Source organism: Caretta caretta, chromosome 9 (genome assembly GCF_965140235.1).
Source record: "Caretta caretta isolate rCarCar2 chromosome 9, rCarCar1.hap1, whole genome shotgun sequence".
Lineage (NCBI taxonomy): Eukaryota > Metazoa > Chordata > Testudines > Cheloniidae > Caretta > Caretta caretta.
Window position 1 is genome coordinate 28,688,498 of NC_134214.1, and position 23,893 is coordinate 28,712,390.

At 41.6% G+C, this 23,893-nt stretch overlaps 1 protein-coding gene across 1 annotated transcript in view; it reads right to left on the minus strand.

Moving 5' to 3' along the window:
* Positions 1-23,893, minus strand: part of HPS3 (HPS3 biogenesis of lysosomal organelles complex 2 subunit 1) — a 30,827-nt gene that overhangs the window by 3,333 nt on the left and 3,601 nt on the right. The window contains exons 3-16 of the mRNA XM_048863956.2: positions 22,974-23,160; positions 18,643-18,731; positions 16,572-16,764; positions 16,249-16,330; positions 12,817-12,971; positions 11,353-11,461; positions 10,941-11,122; positions 10,451-10,631; positions 9,546-9,776; positions 7,333-7,518; positions 5,574-5,762; positions 5,093-5,197; positions 3,782-3,988; positions 842-932 (exon numbers count right to left, since the gene is read on the minus strand). Of these exons, the coding sequence (XP_048719913.2) occupies positions 842-932; positions 3,782-3,988; positions 5,093-5,197; positions 5,574-5,762; positions 7,333-7,518; positions 9,546-9,776; positions 10,451-10,631; positions 10,941-11,122; positions 11,353-11,461; positions 12,817-12,971; positions 16,249-16,330; positions 16,572-16,764; positions 18,643-18,731; positions 22,974-23,160 (2,187 nt within the window). The remainder of the gene's footprint in view (positions 1-841; positions 933-3,781; positions 3,989-5,092; positions 5,198-5,573; positions 5,763-7,332; positions 7,519-9,545; positions 9,777-10,450; positions 10,632-10,940; positions 11,123-11,352; positions 11,462-12,816; positions 12,972-16,248; positions 16,331-16,571; positions 16,765-18,642; positions 18,732-22,973; positions 23,161-23,893) is intronic.

Sequence of the window (23,893 nt, forward strand, 5' to 3'; positions counted from 1 at the left end):
ATGGAAACATGTCCTCTGGAATGGTGGCTGAAGCATGAAGGGGCATATGAATGTTTAGCGCATCTGGCACACAAATACCTTGCAACGCCAGCTACAAAAGTGCCATGCAAACGCCTGTTCTCACTTTCTGGTGACATTGTAAACAAGAAGGCAGCAGATTATCTCCTGTAAATGTAAACGTACATGTTTGTTTTAGCCATTGGCTGAACAAGAAGTAGGACTGAGTGGACTTGTAGGCTCTGAAGTTTTACATTGTTTTGTTTTTGAGTACAGCTATGTAATAAAAAACCCCTACATTTGTAAGTTGCACTTTCATGGCAAAGAGATTGCATTACAGTACATGTATGAGGTGAATTGAAAAATACTATTTCTTTTATTTATCATTTTTACAGTGCAAATATTTGTAATCAAAAATATACACTGATTTCAATTACAATACAGAATACAATATATATGAAAATGTAGAAAAACGTCAAAAATATTTAATAAATTGTTTAACAGTGTGATTAAAACTGCGATTAATCACGATTAATTTTTTTAATCGTAATTAATTTTAGTTAATTACGTGAGCTAACTGCAATTAATTGACAGCCCTAGTTAAAAAAATAAGGATGTGTGCAAAAATTTTGGATGTGTGCAAAAGCTTACTGCACATTTCACAGTACTGCTCTGCTAGTCTCTGCTGAGTTACATTATATGTAGAGAAAGATCTTCCTCCCCAAACTGAACGATGGTAAAATACCATGCCGCAGCAGTTTCTGGAGGAAACGGCTTTCAAATACTTTAGATGCAGTTCAAAGGCTTTCGTGTATGGCCTTCAGTTGTAAATCAAATTCTTTACCTTTCAGCGATGAGATGAGAATGGAGTAGTCATCTCCAACATATCTGGTTCGTTTACAAAGTTCAGGAAGCAGTTTGTTCCACCAGAGAGCCTAATTCGTCCAAAAATAAACCCACAGAAGAAAAATAAGTTAGTGGTGACTATGAATAGTAGGTGGTGAACACAAATTTATTTTTAATAAGTACTTTGAACTAACATCAAAGATGGTACAAAAAACAGTGGTGTAAGTTGAGATGGGCCTAGTAATTAATTCGTTTGCACAGTGCTTTGAAATGCAATGTTTTCAGACTTCAGTGTGATCCTTTTTAACCCAGCAAATTAGAGTGATGATAGCACCCCCTAGCCGCTGAAGATAAGGCTATGCCTGTTTCTGACATGCCGTGCATGTGGTTCAGACAAACTACAAACATACATAATTAGTGCAGGGGAAAAAAGTTAATGCAGTATTATGGTTATGGATTTAACAAATAAGGTAAGTCTCTCTTTATAGCCCTGTGCAGTGTGGGTAAAAAAGTGTTCTAGGAGAACTTTGTGCTTTTATGTTTCTTGACATACCCCTTCCACCGCAAATAATCTTAATGTTGCATGAATACACAATTTAAATTTTAATAATGCAAAAAGCTATTAATTTTATGTTTACAAAGACTGAGAGGAGGAAAGAAAACACTATCCATCTCTCTTCAAACTTTGTGGTCTCTTTCTCTTCTTCCCTTAGTCTTTGCCTGCAGTATTGCAAGGCTACAATTACCCCAGATATTGGTTTTCTCTGTTTCACTTCTTGATCAAGGGCCAAAAGGGAGCACACATGAGCCCCAGCTGTACTGTACTGACTGGGGTTCCGGCATTTCCACTTGCTGGAGTGTCTCCGCCTTAAGTTATGTCCACTATTAACTGAACTATTGCCTTAGTGAAGGGAGGCAAATAGACCCCCAAGGATCTGTACTGGGACAAGTGCTGCTCAACATATTCATAAATGATCTAGAAAAGGGGGTAAACAGCAAAGTGGCAAAGTTTGCAGATACAAAATTACTCAAGATAGTGAAGTCGAAAAGCTGACTGTGAAGAGTTACAAAGGCATCTCATAAAACTGGGGGACTGGGCAACAAAATGGCAGACGAAATTCAGTGTTGATAAGTACAAAGTAATGCACATTGGAAAACATAACCCAACTATACATACAAAATGATGGGGTCTCAATTAGCTGTTATCACTCAAGAAAGATCTTGGCGTCATTATGACTAGTTCTCTGAAAACATCTGTTCATGGTGTAGTGGCAGTTAAAGCTAACAGTGTTAGGACACATTAGGAAAGGGACAGATAATAAGACAGAAAATATCATAATGCCACTATATAACTTCATGCTACGCCCACACCTTGAATACTGCATGCAGTTCTGGTTATCCCATCTCAAAAAAAGTACATATTAGAATTGGAAAAAGTAACAAGAGGGGCAACAAAAGTTACTAGAGGTACAGAACAGCTTCCAGATGAGGAGATATTAAAAAGACTGGGATGGTTTAGCTTAGAAAAGACGACTAAGGAGGGATATGATCGATGTCTATAAAATCATGAATGGTGTAGAGAAAGTGAATGAGGAAGTATTATTTATCCTTTCACATAACACAAGAACCACAGGTCACCCAATGAAATTAATAGGCAGCAGATTTAATACAAACACAAGGAAGTACTTCCTCCTACAACACAGTTAACCTGTGGAACTCATAGAAAGGGGATGTTGTGAAGGCCAAAAAATATAACTGTGTTAAAAAAAGAATAGACAAGCTCAAGAGGATAGGCGCATCAATGGCTGTTAGCCAAGATGGTCAGGGATGCAACCCTATCCTCTGGGTGTCCCCAAACCTCTGTGCTAGAACCTGGGACTGGACAACAAGGGATAGATCACTCGATAATGGCCCTCTTCTGTTCCCTCTGAAGCATCTGGTACCAGACACTGTTAGAAGACTGTATACTGGGCTAGATGGACCATTAGTCTTACCCAGTATGGCTAGTCTTATGTTAGCAGTTAATTGGCAGGGAGTGGGGGAAAACCATGGCAGTACTTCTGGAGCCTTGACCAGAATTGGAGAGATCAAGCTCTTCCTCAAATATTATAGGCCACGGGGGAATATTAGGCAATAAGTATACAGTTCGGATGTTATTAGGGAGCAGGGAACATACTTAATCATGGCATTTTCAGACATTAATAATAATTTTTTTCTTTTTATTGTGGCAAGTTTCACATGAAAAGTTCAGCTACTTCTGAGTTACTTGTAAGCTAAAATATACTCAGCTCTCTCTGTTTACAGCAGATCAGTGTATTATTCCCCTCTCTGCTAGCAAGTAACTCAGCCATCTGAACATTTTTTCCACAACCTTAATATAAAATAAAATATCACAACTTCAGGATGAAACCAGTCTGGAAAACCTCAGCCCAAAGAGTTTTTCAGAAAGAGGGCCTATAATAAAATGTCATATATAATCCATATTTCTAAGTAACTTTGACCAGGAGCATCTGCAGTAAGAACTACCCTCATAAAAACACAAAAGCAAAAATGGGACATTTATATGAATGTGACTTGAACTCAGTCAATGAAATCTATGAATTTTAAGGGTAAGGATGAAACTCCTATCTTGTCTCATTAAACTTGTGCACTGCAAGTATCTAAGCAACAGGTATTTATGACCTTCGGTGCTGTAACACTTGGGAAAAGACGGTCCAACCCTGCTCCCATTAATGGGAATTTGGCCATAAAATTCAATGCAAGCAGTTTCAGGTTCAGAGTGAGTTGGGGATGGGAGTTTCAACTTTAATAGAAATCGGTGCCATTTGATTATCTCTGCAGTGTAGTTCAAGTTCTCCTATGCACAGCTAACAACTACTGAAAAGAAAGAGAAAGAAAGACTACAATAAATTACTAGATTAGCATTTTAAAAGCTCACCCGATTTTCATCTTTCAGCTCATGCTGGGCATAGGGTATGAGTGCTTCAGGACACTTCTCTAGGAGCTGGTCAATGGATTTCTCATAGTCTCCTACCCCCGTAGTGCAAAGAACATGGACACTGAGACCAGCATTACTGTCTTCGGATAATGGCTCCAAGAATGGCAGAACTGAAGCTATGTCGATTGATGGACCACATAAAAGAGACTGAGGAGAAGAGGAAAACTTACCATTTGGATGTCAAAACAGACAAAATGCTCACATGCACACAAAATTAATTTAAAAAGAAATAGTTTTAAGTCTTTCTGATATTGCTTGGTTAAACAATTAGGCCAAAAATACTGAGTAGAATGTAAGTATACATGACCATTATTTACATAATTCTCTGATTATTTTCTCTCCCATCATTTGCACCATTCCTCTTTCATAGTTCAGTTTGACTGACAGAGGTATTGTTTTAACAACAGCTTTACATCATATCTATATTCATCAGTAACATGCTGGACTGTTTAGCAAGAGGTTTAAACTGTCTTACTTCATGTAGACCCAGTGCGAACTAAATTCTGCCCACCCTAAGAACCAGAATCACCTAAGAACTTATGCAGGATTGTTTGATCATTGTAAACAAGGCCTCCACTAAACCTGGTGTAGTTCCTGTACTCAGTCACCCGAGCTGCCATTGCTCTACAAGAAAGTACACAGCCTTGGTATTGACAGTTCACCCCTATCCCCCTTGATTTAAAACTAGTTTTTTCCCTACAGCGGAGATATTACTCAATTTATTATGTGGTCCTCTGTCACAGATCCTAGCGAGCACCATCCCCAGCAGCTACCCACTAGGACTGCTCTGAGGGGAATACAAACCCTTGCTACTCTGGATCCCCACGATGTTTCAAGCTCCTCAAGCTGGGGCGGGGGAGGCGCGCAAAAATTTTGGCCTGAGGGCCGCATCGGGTTTCGGAAATCGTACCGAGGGCTGGTTAGGGGAGGCTGTGCCTCCCCAAACAGCGAGGTATGGCCCATCCCCTGTCTGCCCCCCACCCCTGCTTCTCGCCCCCTGATGCGGCCCCCCTGGGACCCGTGCCCCATCCAACCCCCCCTGTTCCCTGATGGTCCCCCCGGGACTCCTGCCCCATCCAACCACCCCTTCTCCCTGTCCCCTGACTGCCCCCAGAACCCTTGCCCCTGACTGCCCCATCCAACCCCCCCCTTCCTCACTGCCTCCCCAGAACTCCTGCCCCATCCAACCACCCCTTCTCCCTGTCCCCTGACTGCTCCTGGAACCCCTGCCCCTGACTGCCCCCTGCATACCTGTAGTTTTGAAAGATCTTCAGGATACTTATCACATGCAGGTCCCAATGACATTATGAAGGTCACCCAAGGGAAAATTAACCCATAATGATTACAGGAGTTTATCTAGAAAAAAAATTTCAAATCAATATGGTCACATATGAAACCCATTCCAGTGAAGGAAATCTCTGAATAAAGGGTGCCATTTTAGAAAAGTAGCTAGTTTCTATCTTGGGTAAATATTCAAACTAGAGTAGGTGAATTAAGTATGCCTTGAAGCCTAATGCGGTCCAATGATTTATTTCACATTTGTTAGTTAGAAGCCTCTCCTACCACACATAGGAGCTCATGAAAGCTTATGCTCAAACAAATTGGTTAGTCTCTCAGGTTAGTCTCACAAGTACTCCTTTTCTTTTTGCGAATACAGACTAACACGGCTGTTACTCTGAAACCTTACATGCACTGTCTGTCTCGTTCGAATGTATATGCAGTGTATAATTACCAGATCCTCTGTTGTTTTCAGTGGTTTGGTATCAGGAAGCTGCTTCCTCGATAGTCTCCAAATGTACTGTGAAGTAAGCTTGAATAAGACCTCCTGGAGTATTTCTTTCTCAGAGCCTGCTACAAGGAGGGCTTCCCAGAAGTCTACTAAGAGCTGAGGGGTAGTATCTTCATTCTTCCCACAAAGCATCTGAGCACCACAGAAGATTCAAATATTAATGAAAATCAAGATGACTATTACATTGTCTCATTGTTTACCTGTACTCCCTTGTTGGTCATGTCTTATATTGTAAGCTCCTTGGGGCAGGGGGCCATCTTTGTTCTGTGTTTGTACCTACCCCAATGGGGTCCCGGTCCATAACTAGGGCTCCTAGGTGCTAAGGTAAGATAATAGCAACAGCAACAGAAGTCTGAATGAAAAAAAGTTTCAATGGACAAGATTAAGTTTCCCTCTACTCGTCATAGTTGAGTGTGCTCCTGCTTTTGTGTAATCCTGATGTATTTCTAGTACATGTGATCCCAGATACTGTGGCGATGCACAATGCAGAAGTGCATGCAACATATTTAAACTCTTGATTCCGTAATGAATAGATTTGGTATGCAAGAAACACGTTCCTTCATGAGTCTTTATTCCGCTATCAATGGTGGTCACACTGTAAAATGTTTAAAGAGCCAAAATGCTGGAGCCATCTAAAATATATCCACACCTAAGCAAGTCCCCTTTGAAGAGTCATTCTAATCAGAGAGTTGGGGCTAACTTAAAGGAAGCACTCCCCGGTTCACTTGGCAGTGGGAGCTGATCATAGGGCTCTGTGAGGAGTTTGGAGGACTGCACCAAGGGGGACCCCATCACCATTGAACCTTTCCTTGGGCTTTTAAATGCTGGCCGGACAGGTTGGGAACCTTGATTACTGCATTTACACTGAACCCCTAAACTTGAAACCAACTACATTAACCTTAACTACACTAGCTAGATCTTTAATTTCATGAGTGACTACATAGGATGAATATTTAGAATGACAGAAGTGAGATCATAAAAGGCCTGGAGGTGTGGTTGGGATGGAGGTAATTTGGCTCTAAAATGAGCGAATCCCCTTATAATGAAGAGTAGTCAAGATCTGTGGAGCAATAACTCCTTAATTCTAATTTCTGCTTTGACACAGTCTCTTTTGAGGCCAGGAATAAGCCACTTGTTCTAGTTTTTCCATCTGTAATGTGAGGATAGGCCAGCCTCCCTTAGGTTTACGAGGACTAATACTTCATTTGTAAAGTGGTTTTGAATACGTACATAGAAGATTATGTAGCGTCACATCTGATTTGATATCCTTTAGAAAAGAATTTGTATGCTATGTTATTAATCCTGGCTGCAATTTTCAGAAGGGGCCCAAGGGAGTTATTTACCCAATTCCTATTAAATTTTGATAGGCGCTGGATGCCTACCTCCCTTAGCTGCCTTTGAAAATCCCAGTCTCCAAGATCAATGTGTGCTTCATTGAACTGATGGTTGCAGAACATAAAGACGAATTTAATGTATTTCTTTGGCTAAATTTAATGGCTGGGCTGTTCACAAAAAACTCAGTTTCTTACTCCAGTTAAAATTTCTGTCAAGCTTGGTCAAGCTGAGCTTTCATAACATTTTTCCTGTTGTAACTCTGAGGACCACTCTGATTGTTTTGGTCATCTCTAGTTGTTAACACCAGGCATGGGCTTTGTAGAAGCTAAAAAAAAAAAAAAAGCAACAACCCTGCAAACAGACAAACCTCAAAGTAAGAGTCTGCTTCTTCCAATTCAACTTTACTGTTTTCATGTAAAGCCAACATCGAAGCCACCAGCAACCCAGGCCGCGTCTCCTTCAAGTAAACAGCAAGTTCGGTTGGAACAATCCGCCCTTCTCTCTGCTGCCTCAGAAGTCTTGGTTCCCCAATAAAGCCATATGCCAGTCTCATCTACAGACACAGCCATTTACAAGTTAGGCAAAGAATTCAATCCTTCCCAAACTGAGGGCTTACTCAAGCAGTCTGGCTTATGTAGGTGAAGTGCAGGGAGGATATGGGGAGTGGACTACATTCCTTCTCACTGGGCCAAACCATGGGGCTGTAGTGCAGCTCCCTAAAGCTGCTACTTGAAGCTATGCACAGGAGAAATGGCTGCAGATACTCTGCATCACTTGCGTGGACACTTAGGCCACTGGGTCTGTAGAATCTTGGATCTCAGCCATGTGTAGCCCACAGTGCTGCCCTATACATGGCTGACATCCAAGGTGTGCCGGGGTTGCAGGCCCATCATGTGCCTTATATGGCACAAGGACTTTGCACTGGTCCTCCATAATTTACCCTTAATGTTGTAAGACTTTATTCCCTTTGTTCTTGCTCCATCTTAGGGATCTTCCAGTTCCATGAGTCTGAACTTTACTCACTACACACACACACACACACACACACACAGAGAAAACTAGATTTGACTGTAAACCAAAACCAATGCATTAGGCGCTTTTGAAAACCTCACCCAAATGGCCTTCAATGAGACTTGTGCTCCCAAATCAATAAGGTACTTTTGAAAATACTACCCATGAATAATAAAAATTAATTTGCAGCAGTATATATTGTAATACCCCTTGCTTCCAGGGGGCTTAAACGGGCTTGCACTTTCCAAGAGAAGACTTTCAGAGAGTCAAAGAGTAGGCATCTTTGCAACTCAGACAGATTCAGGAAAAGTACTTTTTATTCATCAGCTGCTGCTGTTTATGCAGCAAACATAAATGATCATAGATTAACCTGGGGTCTGAGGCTCTCTTTACTCTCTAGGACCTACCTTGTTCCTCATTTATATTACTTCATCTCTTTCTAACTGGATGCAAAAGTACTGATGATCATGCTTTGCTGCGGAGGAGACAGCAGGTGGTGCTGAACAACACTATAGCTGATGTTTAACATATCCTAACCTCCATACTCTGCAGTTCAGAAATCAAGGCTGAGCATGTACTTAGTGATGGTTCTGGCATCAACCCCAGGCTGTGATGCACTCATGGCCTTATTTTCTCCCCAAAATTAGACACTTTGACTTCCCTTCCAAAGCCATTTTTAAACCGGATTTAAAAAAACAAAAGGGATGAGCTCACTCAAGAGCCTGACACAGTCCAATCTCTCTTGCTCTCTTGCAATACTCGTCTTTAAGTGCCCTGACCAACCCTAACAACTACTAGTTTGTGGCATTTAACCTCACACATGGTGATTTGGACTGAAACATTGACATCAGGGTCAGATTTAGTCAGAGTATAATGACCTCCCTTCAAAGTGTCTGTAAATCCATACCGACGACGACTGATATCAAGCTGTGCTGCACTACATTTTCTTCCGTTAAACAGGATTCCTACTGTAACTGCACCAAAGCACATTCTCCTCCTCTCTTAATAAGGACAAAGTGCCTTGACTACAGTCAAACAGCGGAGAGCAGTGGACTGGATACAGGAAACTCTACAGCCATGACATGGAGATCCTGCCCACAGCTCTTCACACACAAACACCAAGGACTTTTGGTGTGCAAACCAAGGGTCAGGTGGAACTATGCAACCTCTGCTCCACGGAGGGCGGGTGGGTGGGGGGAGCACAGGGGCTGCAGAAGCTACTATGCTCCAACGAATATTTAATTTATTTACTGTACTTTGATTTAGAAACACTTACGTGTTTTGTGATTAAATATTTCAATTTTAATAATATTTAATATTAAAGTAGTAGTTTAATTATATGCCCATGTGTATATTAATGGGAATTCTAGCTTCCCTGGAGCACAACCTAAACAAACCCAACACATAACCCCTCAACCCACATCCTCCCAGATGCCCAATAAAGACCATTAAGTGACTGGGGGAAGAGCAAGATTTCCCTCTGCCATGAGAGACCCAATTCAGCTGGTTTCGGTTAACAGAGAATCTGGTACTAAATGGGAAGCGGACTACATGAGCAGCATTCTGTACCTCTGTAAAACAGTCCATCTCATTTTTATATGCCTCTAGGTCTCCCTTTTTCAGAGCCATGGCAGCTTTGGTTAGCGTCAATACCACTGATGGCACAATCAGTTCCACTTTCTGCAAAAGCTCCATTGCCATCAAGGGACATACATTCTTCATGCAGGAACTGCAGAGCACATGGGGCAGCTGGTTTGGTTCAGCGAGATAGAATATTTGGAGCACTTTGGCTGCTGATTCCTATTAAAATAAAAGCCATTTAAAATAATCTTAGCCTCCTGAATATACATTGGAATTAATAAATAAAAATCTAACTGCTGATGTGTAGAAATGGTACAGACTTGCTTTCAAACATAGGGGCATACTGTAGTTGGTAAGCCACAGCGGTAGGGGAAAGAAACTCTACCTGACAACATGTCCCCAGAGACATTCTGTCAACTCGACCAAAATTCCTCTGCAGGGCTGGGAGAGCAGGCATGGAGTTTCAGCACCCTTTAAAGGTGTCATTTGGAGATGTGGCTTGGGCTCGGTTCATTACATTGATGGGGTAGCAAAAAAAGTTTGGACCGAGACTTTCCTAGCATGTTAGTATCCCCAGCCTTGGTTGGAACCCTGTCTCGAGCAAATGTTTACGCATCATGACCACAAAAACTACAATACATTCTTCTGAGGAGAGTCCTGAACAGGAAATGTCATTGGTAATCTCTTTGTGTTTACAGAAATTATGTCTTGTTTATATTTGGTCGGCAAAACTAAGATGGATCCCCCTTGTGCCTCTCACACGCAAAGGTGAATAATCATGAACCAACAGATATGGAGATTTCAAAATTTAAGCAATGCTTCCTTTATAAATGTCCCAAGTTCCTCGGAATAGGAAATAAGCAGTAGATTAAAGAGAAAGTTCCTATTCTTACTTTGCTTAACTCTTCATTTAAATCTTCATAAAGAGAATGATTTAAGTAAAAGATAAATCCTTTTTCGTATTTCTGTGTTCCACCCTCTACCACTGAGTCTATTCTCTTCAAAACTTCAGTTATGGATAAGCCAGACATCTTGTAGTAAGGCAGGGCAAGATGGGAATCCTTTATGTCAAACCTGAAAGCAATGGGGGAAAAAAGAATTGGGGATCTTTGCAGCAATAATCTTACAGAAAAAAAAAGGATTTCACCCTGATCTGTAAAGTGTTTCAGGCTGCTACATATTTCTACTCCATACTTAAGCTAAGACTACAAGTCTAATGAATGAGAAACCAAACTGAGATGAAAATCTTTACAGTCAGCCCAGAGATTGTATATGCAGTGCAAGTGTAAAATGGTGAAGAAAACAAGCGATCCTAAAATTCTTAAAATTGACCTAGGAGGCCATCCTGGGAAACCCAAAATTAACACCTTTCAAAATACAAACCTGCTGTAACAGTCTCCTAGGTGAGCACAACTTTCTCTGAATGCTGCCAGGAGCTTCTCTTTCTCTTCTGAGTCTATCAGACTGGGGTCCATTAGAGCTGCTCTGACTAACAAGTGAGCCTCACTTAGAAGATGGATGCAACTCTCTGTTCTTACATTTTCATATGTCTTACTGTAGTCTACCTAAAACAAATTAAATAAATACTTAGGTCTTTAGCCCACAAGGCAGAATGTTTATAAACAGTTTTAAAGTTGGCAGAAGCAATTTTAAATCATGATAGATTACATGCTTCATGAATACATGTATATGCATGAATACATGATAGGATATCTTGAGCAAAGAAGTATTTCAGATATCTAATCCACAACATGATGCTTTTATCACCAATAATCAAACAGGAATTGAGCAATACCATTTCTTTATAAAGCTGAATGGTTGAAATAGTGTTCACAATATATAAATTCCAGCCAGGTTCAGACTCGGGTGGAGTCTTGAGTTTGACACTGTCAGCCTTTCTGGAACTGAAATGAGAGAAGGAAAAGAATGGAGCCATTGCTGTCCAAATAAAAATTATGTGACTGAACATAAAAGCTTTATATCACTGACTCACTAAACTAATATCTGCATGAAGCGAACAGAATCAGAAACAACTCACACACATGCATAGATATCTTTTAGATCTTGTCTACATCTGAAAGTTAATTTGGATAAAGATAGGGAGTACAATAGCTATCCCTAAATAACTCCATGTGTAGACAAGTCCATAGGCTATAAGGTCTTGTGGGCAGGAACTGCTGGACAGATCCTTAGCTGTACAATTTACATCACTGACTTCAACGGAGCTAAAGATTTATATAAGCTGAGGATCTGTACCTGTGATTTTACATGCATCTCACACAGCATTCAGCACTCTTCTACCACTTTAGTAACTTTTACAGGGGTCAAAAAAACCCTTGAAAATTAATTTTTTCATCTCAGGTATTGGCAAGGTCCCTAATATTTTGAAGTTCTAGTATTCTGGGAGGTCACAACTTAGTTCGCTATTTTTGGATAGTTGTACTTATGCCATTTTCTTATGTGATATGATGTGAAGTCATTTAGACACCTTTCTTTTCAACTGACTATAGCTGCTGAAATACAGAGTTACATGTCTAAGTCAATTTGATTGATAAATGCGTAGTTCAGATAGCTGTGGCAGAGAACTCTAGTAAGAGCCCCTGCAATATAGAAAGTAGTATATCATACTGCGCTTTCAGTTAGAACCTTGCAACCCTAATGACTTCATATGTGCAACCGAGCATATTTTGGCCCAATGACTTCTGCTATTTTTGCTATACCTCACTACAATGATGCATTAGACTTTGTTCTCTGGGACAGAAATACACGGTCCTCCTCAGAATACATCCCAATCTTTGGCAATATATGCCCCCAAAACCTGTATGAGAACTACACCTTGTTCTGTGCTGTGATACATCTATCTCAGCAGTCTAGCATTTGTCATGCAGAAACACAAATATATCTATAATGTGTATTTAAGGTAAAGAAAGTAGGGATAAAAAGCATATTTATTTCTCATATCGTAACACACTGCCTCTTTGGAGGGTACTAAATTTTTCAGCATCTTGAGTAATTTATACACTAGGCTACAGACATTTATAAGCCTTCCTCTACCCTTTCCACAATTTTACAAGACAATCCATTAGAATAAGGACCATTTCATCTGGTGTGTTAAGGCTCAATAAAAATTTATAATCTTGATTACTATTCTCATCCTGAGACTAATTATATTTTCAACCGCCCTTTCATATACACTCCTTACCCTAACAAGCCAAAATTGCCTCTTTCATGAAATGGAACACTGAAATACGGCACTTACAGGACCCTTCTTGGAGGCTTTCTTCTTTCAGTAATATCTTCACTATCTGCCTTAGTCAGAAGAATTACATGGTTGTTGAAGTGACAAATAGCTTTCAGCCCTATAAAAAGCTGCATTCTTAATGTACAGACATCTAGAGACACAGGTGGGCAAGCCTGTAAAGGAAAGAATTACTTCAGGGTTAAAGAACCCAAGGGTCAATAATTAACAAGATAGAAACAAAAATCTGAATTCATAAAGTTACACTTTAAACAGTTTAACAGTTTATGTATTTAAAATTAGATAAAAAACTAAATTAAAAGAACATTATTGTTACAAAGCCAAGAACTCAAAAGTTAGGAAATGCCAGAATTATGGTTGCTAATAGAGTGAGGGTTGTAAAAACAAACAAACCAACCCTTTTTAAAAACATTGGGAAAACATTTATTTCCCTAACCTTATTCTTAGAATTAGCTGAACAGGTTTAGCTGAAGTGTCCCAAAAAAAGTCAGCCTGAGGCACCCCACATAGAAAATTGCAGCCTGAATGGGGCTTAAATTTGGCAAAGATACAAGGCACTGAAAGCAACAGGGTGTATACAACATTAAAATATGACTTTTAAAGAGGTTTATTATTTCAAAATAAACCTAAATAAAAAATACATTTGAAATTTAGGACAGCCTATGTTAAGGACTAAGCTCACTATAAAACTATTTATCATTCAAATTAAAAAAAGTTAGTATCAATGAGACTGCCTCAATTTTTTTAATTAGTTAAAGGGTACTGCCTTTTTAATCATATCGAATCAGGGGAAGACACCTAACTTTTGAAGTCAACTCAAGCTTCATGAATATGTCACAATGGCATGTACTGAAGAAAGTATTTATGTTATGTTCGGTCTTTACAGTGGAGCAAATACTGGTATTACAATTTTCCAAATGTAAATATTTTCAGTTTGTGTTGAGGAAAGATTTTGATTTTAATTATTTTTGGTTTCAGTTTATCTACCAGACAGAATATTTTCTTCATTTAGACTAGCTGAAAAAAAGCAGGAAAACTTGTTTTCCTCTTTCAGTTTGAATAAAATCCATGAAGAAAAAGGGCAGATCTACTAAATCTCAGAATTTGAAGGACAGGAGGCCAGATTTTCAGAGATATTTAGGCACCTAGTAGTATTTTCAAAAAGGCCTAAGTTACACCGCTTCCAATGACAGTTAGGTGTGTAATCTGCTTAGACATTTTTGAAAAACACTACTATGTGCCCAAAATAGCTTGAAAATCTGGCCCATGGCAACCAGAAACAGTCCATTAACTAATTACAAAGAAAATTATTAACTGTTTACTAAATCAGTTTTTTAAATGCAAAAACATTTTTTGATAAACATACTTTTTCTTGTGTACCCCGCACATTTAAGGTAGCTTGATGTAACTAGCACATTTTAAAATATTGGTTTTGTGAAACTTTAATGCAATTCCAATTCTCATCCAATTGTAGATTAACACAAGTCCTGAAGGGGGAAATCATCATGTAGTAAATAAGTGCATCATTCACTATTTTCTAACATAATAAAAATGCAAACATTAAGATTTAACATGCATTTATTCAGCTATATAAACTGCTTAAAGAAATATGTATAGATACTGTGCATCTGCCTGATTAGCAAAAAGTACCAAATTTAGTGTAAAGTCTGTATTAGCTGCAAATCAACATGCTTTCATGGTTGTACCCATCAATGAGAACAAATGCAAAACAAGATTAAAACTGATTACATAAATAAGTTTCCTGCTTGCTGATTTAAATTGTGATTAAAATCAGTGATTTAAAAAAAAAAAAAACCCACCACAAATACAACAATCCACCCTGGACAACAGGGTCTTATAACAGAAAATGTCAGGCAACCTTAACTATAGGAACCCAACATGAGATGCCTATAGTGTATAAACTAACAAAAACACTTACATTACACACAATATTCTGTAATATAACACTTAATTCCTGATTCGCTAAACTCTTAAACTGGTTTGTACCTACCATTTAAGCACCATTTTATCCTATATATTGGGCCTAAGGCAAAATGAGTCTGCCTGAACAGCATTTTGGATGAACAGTTTCAGGAGAATGAGAAGATGGCGTATTCCCAAAGGATTAAATAGGCATAAAGTGAATCCACTTAGTCAAGCAACTATACCTGGTTATATTGACTATCAATCAAGTAGATTATGTGCTTCTTAGAGAAATTGCCAAGATTTTTACTAGGTTATTTTAGTCACACACACACACAGTTCAGACTCGCATACACCATTTATATGAAAGACACTCTCATATTGAAAGACACCTTCTATTTCACGGGATAGTGCAGGGATCAGCAACCTTTGGCCCGCAGCCCACCAGGGTAAGCCCCCTGGTGGGCCGGGCCAGTTTGTTTACTTGCCGCATCCGCAGGTTCGGCCAATCGCAGCTCCCACTGGTCGTGGTTCGCCGCTCTGGGCCAATGGGGGCTGCAAGAAACGGCACAGGCTGAGGGATGTGCTGTCCACTACTTCCCGCAGTCCCCATTGGCCTGGAGTGGCGAACTGCGGCCAGCGGAAGCCGCAATTGGCCGAACCTGCGGATGCAGCAAGTAAACAAACTGGCCCAGCCCGCCAGGGGACTTACCCTGGAGGGCCGTGTGCCAAAGGTTGCCGATCCCTAGTATAGTGCCTGTTCAGAGCTCTACAACTTCCCTCTCTCAGCAACCTACATGCCAACCAATATATGTTAAAAGCATATAGGAAAGTCCCCAAAAATATGCTTAAAACATGCTTCAACCTTTCTGCCCTAATAATAAACATATAGATATTAATTCAGTCCTGCATAATTCAACAATTTATAACTGAAACAATTTGAAGAATGGGAAGTCTAAGCCTCTAATGGATTGAAAACCTTACTTGCAAAGACTCAAACTCAGAGGCCTATGTTTCTCCTACAACAGCTGAGGACACCTCAAAAAAACAGCTGAGAAGAGAGGGCTTCCGGGTATATTTTCTACATCACTTTAGGCTTCAGAAAAGTAATCAGCTGCCACAAGGTGAACTTTGAACCTGAATTCAGGTCTTGGCAGGAAAGTAGGCACTTACATTCCATTATTATTATTAGTTAAAAGTTACAATAAATAAATACACATTTGTAAAGCCTTCATAAATATTCTGTTAATGATTTAGGATTTTAAGGAGCAATAGTAGATCATGTTTCAGCTACAACTTCCACACCCAGTAGAACAGAGGAATGTACCACTGTGAAATATTAAAGTCAAACCATTAATGCTTTCTTGTGTTACTAGGCTCTATAAGGTGAAGCAATTAAGTAAGATGTAAAGAGAAGGCATACAGCAGTGTGAGGAAGATAAATGCCCTTTTGGTACCCACATTTGCTTTTTAAGTTTTGCATCTGTCATGAGACTATTAGGAGCGCACCTTCATGGTTGTATCAATGTATGGATCCTCCTCACGAGCTGCTGCTGCACTGCATCGTACTGTGAAACACTGCAAGCTGTTACTAAGGCAGAGAAATGACAATATTGATTAAAAAGAAGATTTGGTTGCTTAGTTATTGCCAGAGTACACATGTTTTCAAAAGTTTCCCTTGTGTGGTTTGAGCCATAGAGTGGAAGCAGAAGCACTGTCATATAAGCAAGCCTAGGAAGTTGCATTTAAAGGTGTGAAGACGACTTACTTAGGGAGATGATGAAAAGCAGATAAGATCAGGGAACATAAGAATCAAAGTTATAACATAGTACCTTGTAATAACATGTAGGAATTGTGAGGTAAGAACTGCCTGCTGAGATTTTTCCGAGTACTGATAGGTAGAAAGCAGCTCTACTAAGCTCCCAACGGCATAGAGATACCCAGCATGCGGCAAGGAGAAAAAACAGAAGACACTCAGCAATTCTTTCTTGGCTGCAGTTTTTCCATCGACTGCCATGGAACTTCCTGCACATAACAAAAAACACAACTATTGCTAATGTTTGATTTACCATGTACTTTACATTCATATCTAGCGGTATTTGGAACGTTTACTCCATTACAACTACATACATGAAGTTTCTACGGTTTGTTATAGGTAGCCTAGCATCTTATCATAACATTAACAGTAATTTAAACAACCTTTGTGAGCATCGCTCTTGTGCCACAAAATGTCAGTTTGCCACACAGAAAGATTAAGTTTAAATCAATGGTTTTATTAATACTCTACAGCAGGGGTCAGCAACCTTTCAGAAGTGGTGTGCCGAGTCTTCCTTTATTCACTTTAATTTAAGGGTTCGTGTGCCGGTAATACATTTTAACGTTTTTTAGAAGGTCTCTCTCTCTCTCTATAAGTCTATATAATATATACCTAAACTATTGTTGTATTGTAAAATAAACAAGGTTTTCAAAATGTTTAAGAAGCTTCATTTAAAATTAAATTAAAATGTTGATCTTACACTGCCAGCCCGCTGCTGATCTGGGGTTTCCTTCACCTAGGCCGGCAGTGGGCTGAGTGGGGCCTGCGGCCGGGAACCTGGTTGGCAAGGGGCCGGCAGCCAGAACCCCAGACTGGCAGCAGGCTGAGCGGCTCAGCCCGCTGCCGCTCAGGGGTTCCATTCGCCGGCTCCTGCCAGCTGGGATCCCGGCTGCCGGACCCGCGGTCCTGGCCCTGCCCACATACAGTGGGTACCTACCTTCTCCCTGGTTCTGGCCATTCTCTTCCTCTCTCTCTGCACTGAGCTGAGGGTGGGAGTGCACTGAGCACAGGGCTGGGGGTAAAGGAGCAGGCTGGGGGTTGGGGTGTAGGGTCTGGCCAGAAGCTAGAATGAGGGAGGGGGCTCAGGGTTGGGGCAGGAGGTTTGGCTGTGGAGCGCTTACCTGGGCAGCTCCCATTTGGTGGGAGGGGTGCAGGTGGGAATGTGGCGGGGGTGGAGGTGCAGGAGCTCCCATTTGGTGCTCAGGGTGGGAATGTGAGGGGTGCATGGAGTGGGGGGGTTCGGTATGTGGGGGGGTGCAAGAGTCAGGGCAGAGGGCTGGGGGCATGTGAGGGGGGTGCAGGTGTCAGGGCATGCGGTGTGGGGGGCCTGGGTATGTGTGGGGGTGCCAGAGTCAGGGCTGGGATCGTGGGGGGAGGTGAAGGAGTCAAGCAGAGGGCTGGGTGTGTTTGAGGGGGGTACAGGGCTCAGGGCAGGGGCTTTGGGGGCGTGCGGGGCTGCAGGGCTCAGGGCAGAGGGCTGGGTGTGTGTGAGGGGGGCTCAGGGCAGAGGGGATATGCCCCGCTTCCCCAAGGCCCTGCCCCCGCTTTTTCTCTGCCTCCGCTGGGAGCAACGAGCAGGCTGGCAGGGAGGGAGGGAGGGAGGGAGGGGCAGGAACCCAGCACACTGCAGGAAGAGGCAGGGGAGCCGGCAGGACCAAGCTTCTGCCCCCTGCCCCCGCGGGAGGGGTCGGGGAGCGGAGAAGAGCAGGCCAGGCCAGGCCAGGCCGGATTATTAATGGCACGCTGCTGCCTGCCGGAACCCCGGCAGGAACCCCGGCAGGCAGCAGTGTGCCATTAAAAATGGGCTCGTGTGCCGTCTTTGGCACACGTGCCATAAATTGCCGACCCCTGCTCTACAGATTAAATTTTGCATAAACTTTGGGAGGACAACATTAAAGAGAGTATGGGGCTCCACTTTTGTTAATGGAAGCTCAGCACAAGTCATTGAAAAGGAGGAAGTAATTTTTTCATGAAAGTTTGTAACTGCTAAAATAGAACGTGTATAAGAAGGAGAATACAAAGCACGTTTTCTCCTAGACCTTCTGTGGCAAAAAAATCATGCAGTCTGTGTATATGCAGATACTTACCTGTCTGATACATAGGCAGTAGCTGAAGAGAGTGCAACTTGGACTCTTCAATAGAGAAGACGAAAGATGACAGATCTGGAGTAAAACGTCTAGAGAAAAAACATAGGATATCAATGAGAAACCACTGCAAGACATTTAATTAGGACAAGTAAACATCAATAACTGTAGAAAATATAGTTGTTGTTCTAAGACTTCATTAGTTATTAAAAACACTATGTTCTTAGAAGTCCAACTACTAACATTTCTAATATAGCTAAGTGTGATGGAGTGTTTCCCCACACAGGTGGTGAAATGGTTGATGGGGGTCTGTGAGCCCAATTAACACATCTGATTGTCCTTGGAGGATAGGCAGGTGCAGTCAAAGAGGAGTCACAGCTAGGAGAGGAGCTGGGTGGGTTCCATAAAGGGAAGATGCTCAGAATAGACGGTGACTGCCATGAGAGGGGAAGAATGCTGTAGTCTCTCTCAGAGTACTAGAGAGCAGAGGAGCTGCAGGAGGGAGTTTGCACCCCAGCCCTGATGGGAGAGGGCAGCAAGTGGGCCTGAGAGAAGGCCAACCCATAGGCAGGTGGCCTTGGGGGGGTAGAGTGGAGTGGAGTTTGGGATCCAGCCTCGGGCCAAGACTTCAGGAAGTATTGCTGACTCTCAGGGGCTTTCTGCAAAAGAATGAAGAGCTAGGGATGAGCCAGGATGGATTAAAAGTTCAAGCTTTGGGAAAGGGGCATAAAAGTTTCTTTCTATGTCTTTTGGTTTGGGTTTTGAGTTTGTGTGACCCTGGGAGCCACTCAGTGCCAACTCACAGAGGGCTCACCGTACTGAGAGTCATATCAGGCCTGACACTCTGCTACCCACACCACATTGTTATCATAACTTGTATCTAAAAGAAAAGAAGTACTTGTGGCACCTTAGAGACTAACCAATTTATTTGAGCATAAGCTTTCGTGAGCTACAGCTCACTTCATCGGATGCATACTGTGGAAACTGCAGAAGACATTATATACACAGAGACCATGAAACAATACCTCCTCCCACCCCACTCTCCTGCTGGTAATTAGATAAGCTATTACCAGCAGGAGAGTGGGGTGGGAGGAGGTATTGTTTCATGGTCTCTGTGTATATAATGTCTTCTGCAGTTTCCACAGTATGCATCCGATGAAGTGAGCTGTAGCTCACGAAAGCTTATGCTCAAATAAATTGGTTAGTCTCTAAGGTGCCACAAGTACTCCTTTTCTTTTTGCGAATACATACTAACACGGCTGTTACTCTAAAACCTATATCTAAAAGGGATCATGTAAGGTATCATATGTAAACTGGTGACACAGTGGTCCCTAAAAATAAATAATAAGAAGAAAAATCACTGCGTGTTGTGTACAGGTGTGTGTGTGTGTGTGTGTGTGTGTGTGTACTGGAAACAGATTTTAAAAATGTGTTTGAGAGGCAGTGTATACACCAAACCGGACAAAGGCTAGGCAAACAAGTGTGGATTGCCTGTCCGACTGGCTTTACTATAGGTAGTGGACAATGAAAGTACATTTACATACAGTGACGGGGCAAGGCCAGATGGCTATAATAAAGTAATGGGAGACAGATATATTATCCACAGGCTAAACAAATCCCTGTTACCAGGATAAGCAAATGGCAGCTCCAGGTCAATTAAGACACCTGGGGCCAATTAAGATCTTTCCAGAAGGCAGGGAGGACAGCTAAGCTGATTGGGACACCTGAAGCCAATCAGGGGCTGGATGAAACTAGTTAAAAGCCTCCCAGGTAGTCAGGTGGGTGCGTGTGTCAGGAGCTGTAGGAGGAAGTTGTACTGTTGGAGAGACTGAGCAGTACAAACCATATCAGGCACAAGGAAGGAGGCCCTGAAGTAAGGGTGAAGTGGATCTTGAGGAAGTGGCCCAGGGAATTGTACGCATCCTGTTTCTAAAAAGTCAGCTACCATAGCTGATATTATTAGGGTCCCTGGGCTAGAGCCCGGAGTAGAGGGAGGGCACACGCTCCCTCCCTTTGCCCCCCCCCCGATTAATCACTGAGACTGGGAGACAACAGAGACTGTGCAAGGGAGGGTAGCTTCTCCTCACCTCCCTTGCTGGCTTAGGAGAAATGAAAATGGCTCAGTAGGCTGTGACCCTTGCTTCTAGAGAGAGAAGGGCTATGTGGAGGGTCACAGTGAGCCTCGGAGGCTAGCAAAATCTGCCAGGAAACGTGGGACCCAAGGAGACAATGACAGAGCTTTGTCACAATATAAAAGGTAAACAAAGCTAATGAGCAGAGGAGACAACTTAGTGATCTTATCAGGGGACAGAATCTGCACCTCAGGACACCTTTATGGCTCTTAAGGCAGAGACAGTGGACTTTGGGTAATATAAATGGAGCAACATTTACCATGTAATTTTCCTTCACTTAGGAGACAGAGGAATCTGCGCACTCTGATCCTGTGAAAGTTGGATCCTCTTGGCCTTAGTCACTGATAACTTGCTGTGAGAAACTGTTGTAGGCAAATATATAACTGCTAGAATTAAGTTTTAGTCACTAGAGAGCATGTTTGTTTTGTTTGTAACCATACCTGTCTTTTTCTCTTGCTTAGTACCACTCAAACCTCTGTTCTTATAAATAAACTTATTCTTGTTTTATTACAAAACCAGCTCAATGCTGTGTATTAAAGTGAAGTGTGACTCTTCAGCTAACCTAACTACCTGATGTGTACACTGTCTCTCTAGAGACAGCAAACTCACTAATTTCTATGTTACAGTGACAGGGACTGTGACACTGCAGAGAGATGCCTCTGGGAGAACACAGAAACTGGGGTTCTCTGTATGTTACCTGCCCAGCAGGTAGACTGATCAAGTCTTGAAAGGCAGACAAGCTGGTATGTCAGGGAGCTGACACACAGCTTAGCATCAGCAAAGCTCTCACCTGCTGAGACAGACGGGGTAGAAAAATGGCTTATAGTTCTGGGTGTCTTCAGCAGAACAACTCAGTCTGGTAAAGATTCCCAGGAGAAGCCCTGGAGCCATTACTCTGACAGAAAAGTGGAATGGAAGAGAAACCTGAAGGGGAAGATGATGTTGTATTGATGACTGGTGTCAAGTTGGATACTGTCCATTTGGGACGTTGATATCCCAGGAGGGAGGACACTTTAAAGTGACCTGGATGGAGGGCTAGTTTGAGAAAAGAGACCACTCCAGAGCCTTAGCAACTGTCAGCAGGGGGGACACAATAATGGAAACTATATGACACACACAGGTTCCACCACTATATGCACAGCAGCCTCAAGAGACCTCTAAACAGGATAATTTCTATCTGCTTGTTTACAACAAAACCTCTGGGTACCAGAGATGGGAAATAAGTAAGCAAGACATAGCAATGGATTTGCACCCCATTTTAACTATACTAGTCCCCTGTTTTCTTTATTCATCTGAACTACAGCCAGTACTTTCCATCTCAGATTCTAGTCTTCTCTTTCTCCTCTCCAGCTTGCCAATCACTTTCTTCAATGTCTTACTTTGGAATTTACTGTTGAGCAGGAACTCTTGTCATAATTCAGCTTGCCCAATAGCTTTGATAGCTAATAAAATGAAATAGCAGCCCTTTTACTTAGGGCTTTTAATCCCATGAGTTCAGAACGTTCTGCAGGGTTAATTGTCTCTTTTTTCTGGTTGGAAACAGAGGGACTGAGCACATACAAATCCAGCTGCAGTTGATGAAAGCTGAACATAGTCCACACCTTTGAAAGTCAGGCCCCAAGTGTCTTGACTGAGGTCACACAGCAAGTCAACAGCAGTGCCCTGTTGATTGGAATATGTAGCCTCTACCAAGAAAGGGCCAAAACTAGAATAAGGTTCCAACACTGTGGACAGAATGCATTTCTAGGATCAGTGAGACAATGCAAAGCCAATGCAGGGAGGGTCTCAGTACCCTTCTCCATAACACAAGAGAAGCTACTGTGGAAGCTCTGTACACTGCCCACAGAGACGGGATGTGAAGTAGGGATATTTGAAACACAACCAGAAGATTTATATACACCGCAATTCCATTGTGGAATGGAACAGCAGGCCACATTCCCTGCAGAAACTGACTATAGGCTAGCTAGGTGGATTTGAAAGCCCTGAGGAATGAGACAGGGATGGGTTTGAGGATACCTTCCCTCAGTGTTTCAGAGCAATTTCCTTAAACCTAAACCCATTTATTCAGGCTTTGCTCTATTTAAAAGGATTCTGCCGTACAGGAAATGAACTATGGCTTATTTCATGCCCCCCCCAAAGGCAAAATATCAACACGATATAGGCACACACATGCCATATAGTGTCAAGTGCAATTTTTATTACCTGTATAGGAGGTACCGCACTTGGAAATATTCTGTGTCTTCCTTAGCTAACCCTGTTGATTCCAGTGTTACCAGTACTTCGCATAGTCTGCTTTCCTCCCCAAGTAGTTCCATGGGCTTCTGACAGATGACAAAGTCATCCGACTCAAGCTGGGAAGAAAAGGCTGAAGGAACTTCATCTTTTACACCTTAAACAATTAAAATATTGTATCAGTTTTCCAAACCGGTATCATGCAAATCTCAGCAACAGAAGAATAAGATGAGAGAGTGTTCAGTTAAATACTTCAAGGGCAGAGACGTAATTCGTATCAGCCTCAAACTGTAGGGATTTTGGTTTGGTAATAAAACTGTTGGTTCTTTTCAATCTTTAAATGTTAGAGAACCTAAAAGTCCAGGGTAATGACAGAGAACAACTATATTTCCCAATATAGAGAAAGAGCAGTGTGATTTTTGGAGAAAGTGGTAGATTTTTATATAAACATTGTGTGAGCATTCAGAAGTGTGTCTGCCCTAACACAAGTAACACTGAGCTGAGAGAAGCAACTAGAATGGAATGCTGAATGTGGTCTTAGCATCACTTTTCCTCAAGCAAGTAGTGCTCAAAAGACCCAGAAAGAGGTCTGAAATTGCCAATTAATTGTAAGTAACAGAAGAACTACAGGCATCCTTCCTGTCATCTGAGGAAGTTCAAACCTATCCTTGCAAGCTATGAGAAATTTAAATGGGAAACCTGTCAACTTGCCTTTTTGCCCCCCACACTATGATTTAATTTTTAAAAATTCTAGTTTCTGATAATTTTATGCAATGCAGCCTGAATTATTTGTATTTTAAAATTCCTTTTAAAATAAAAGATTTTAGGGCATCCTGTTGATGTTTATAGGATCTTTTCAGCAACTGACTAAACAGGAAAGCATTGAAGCT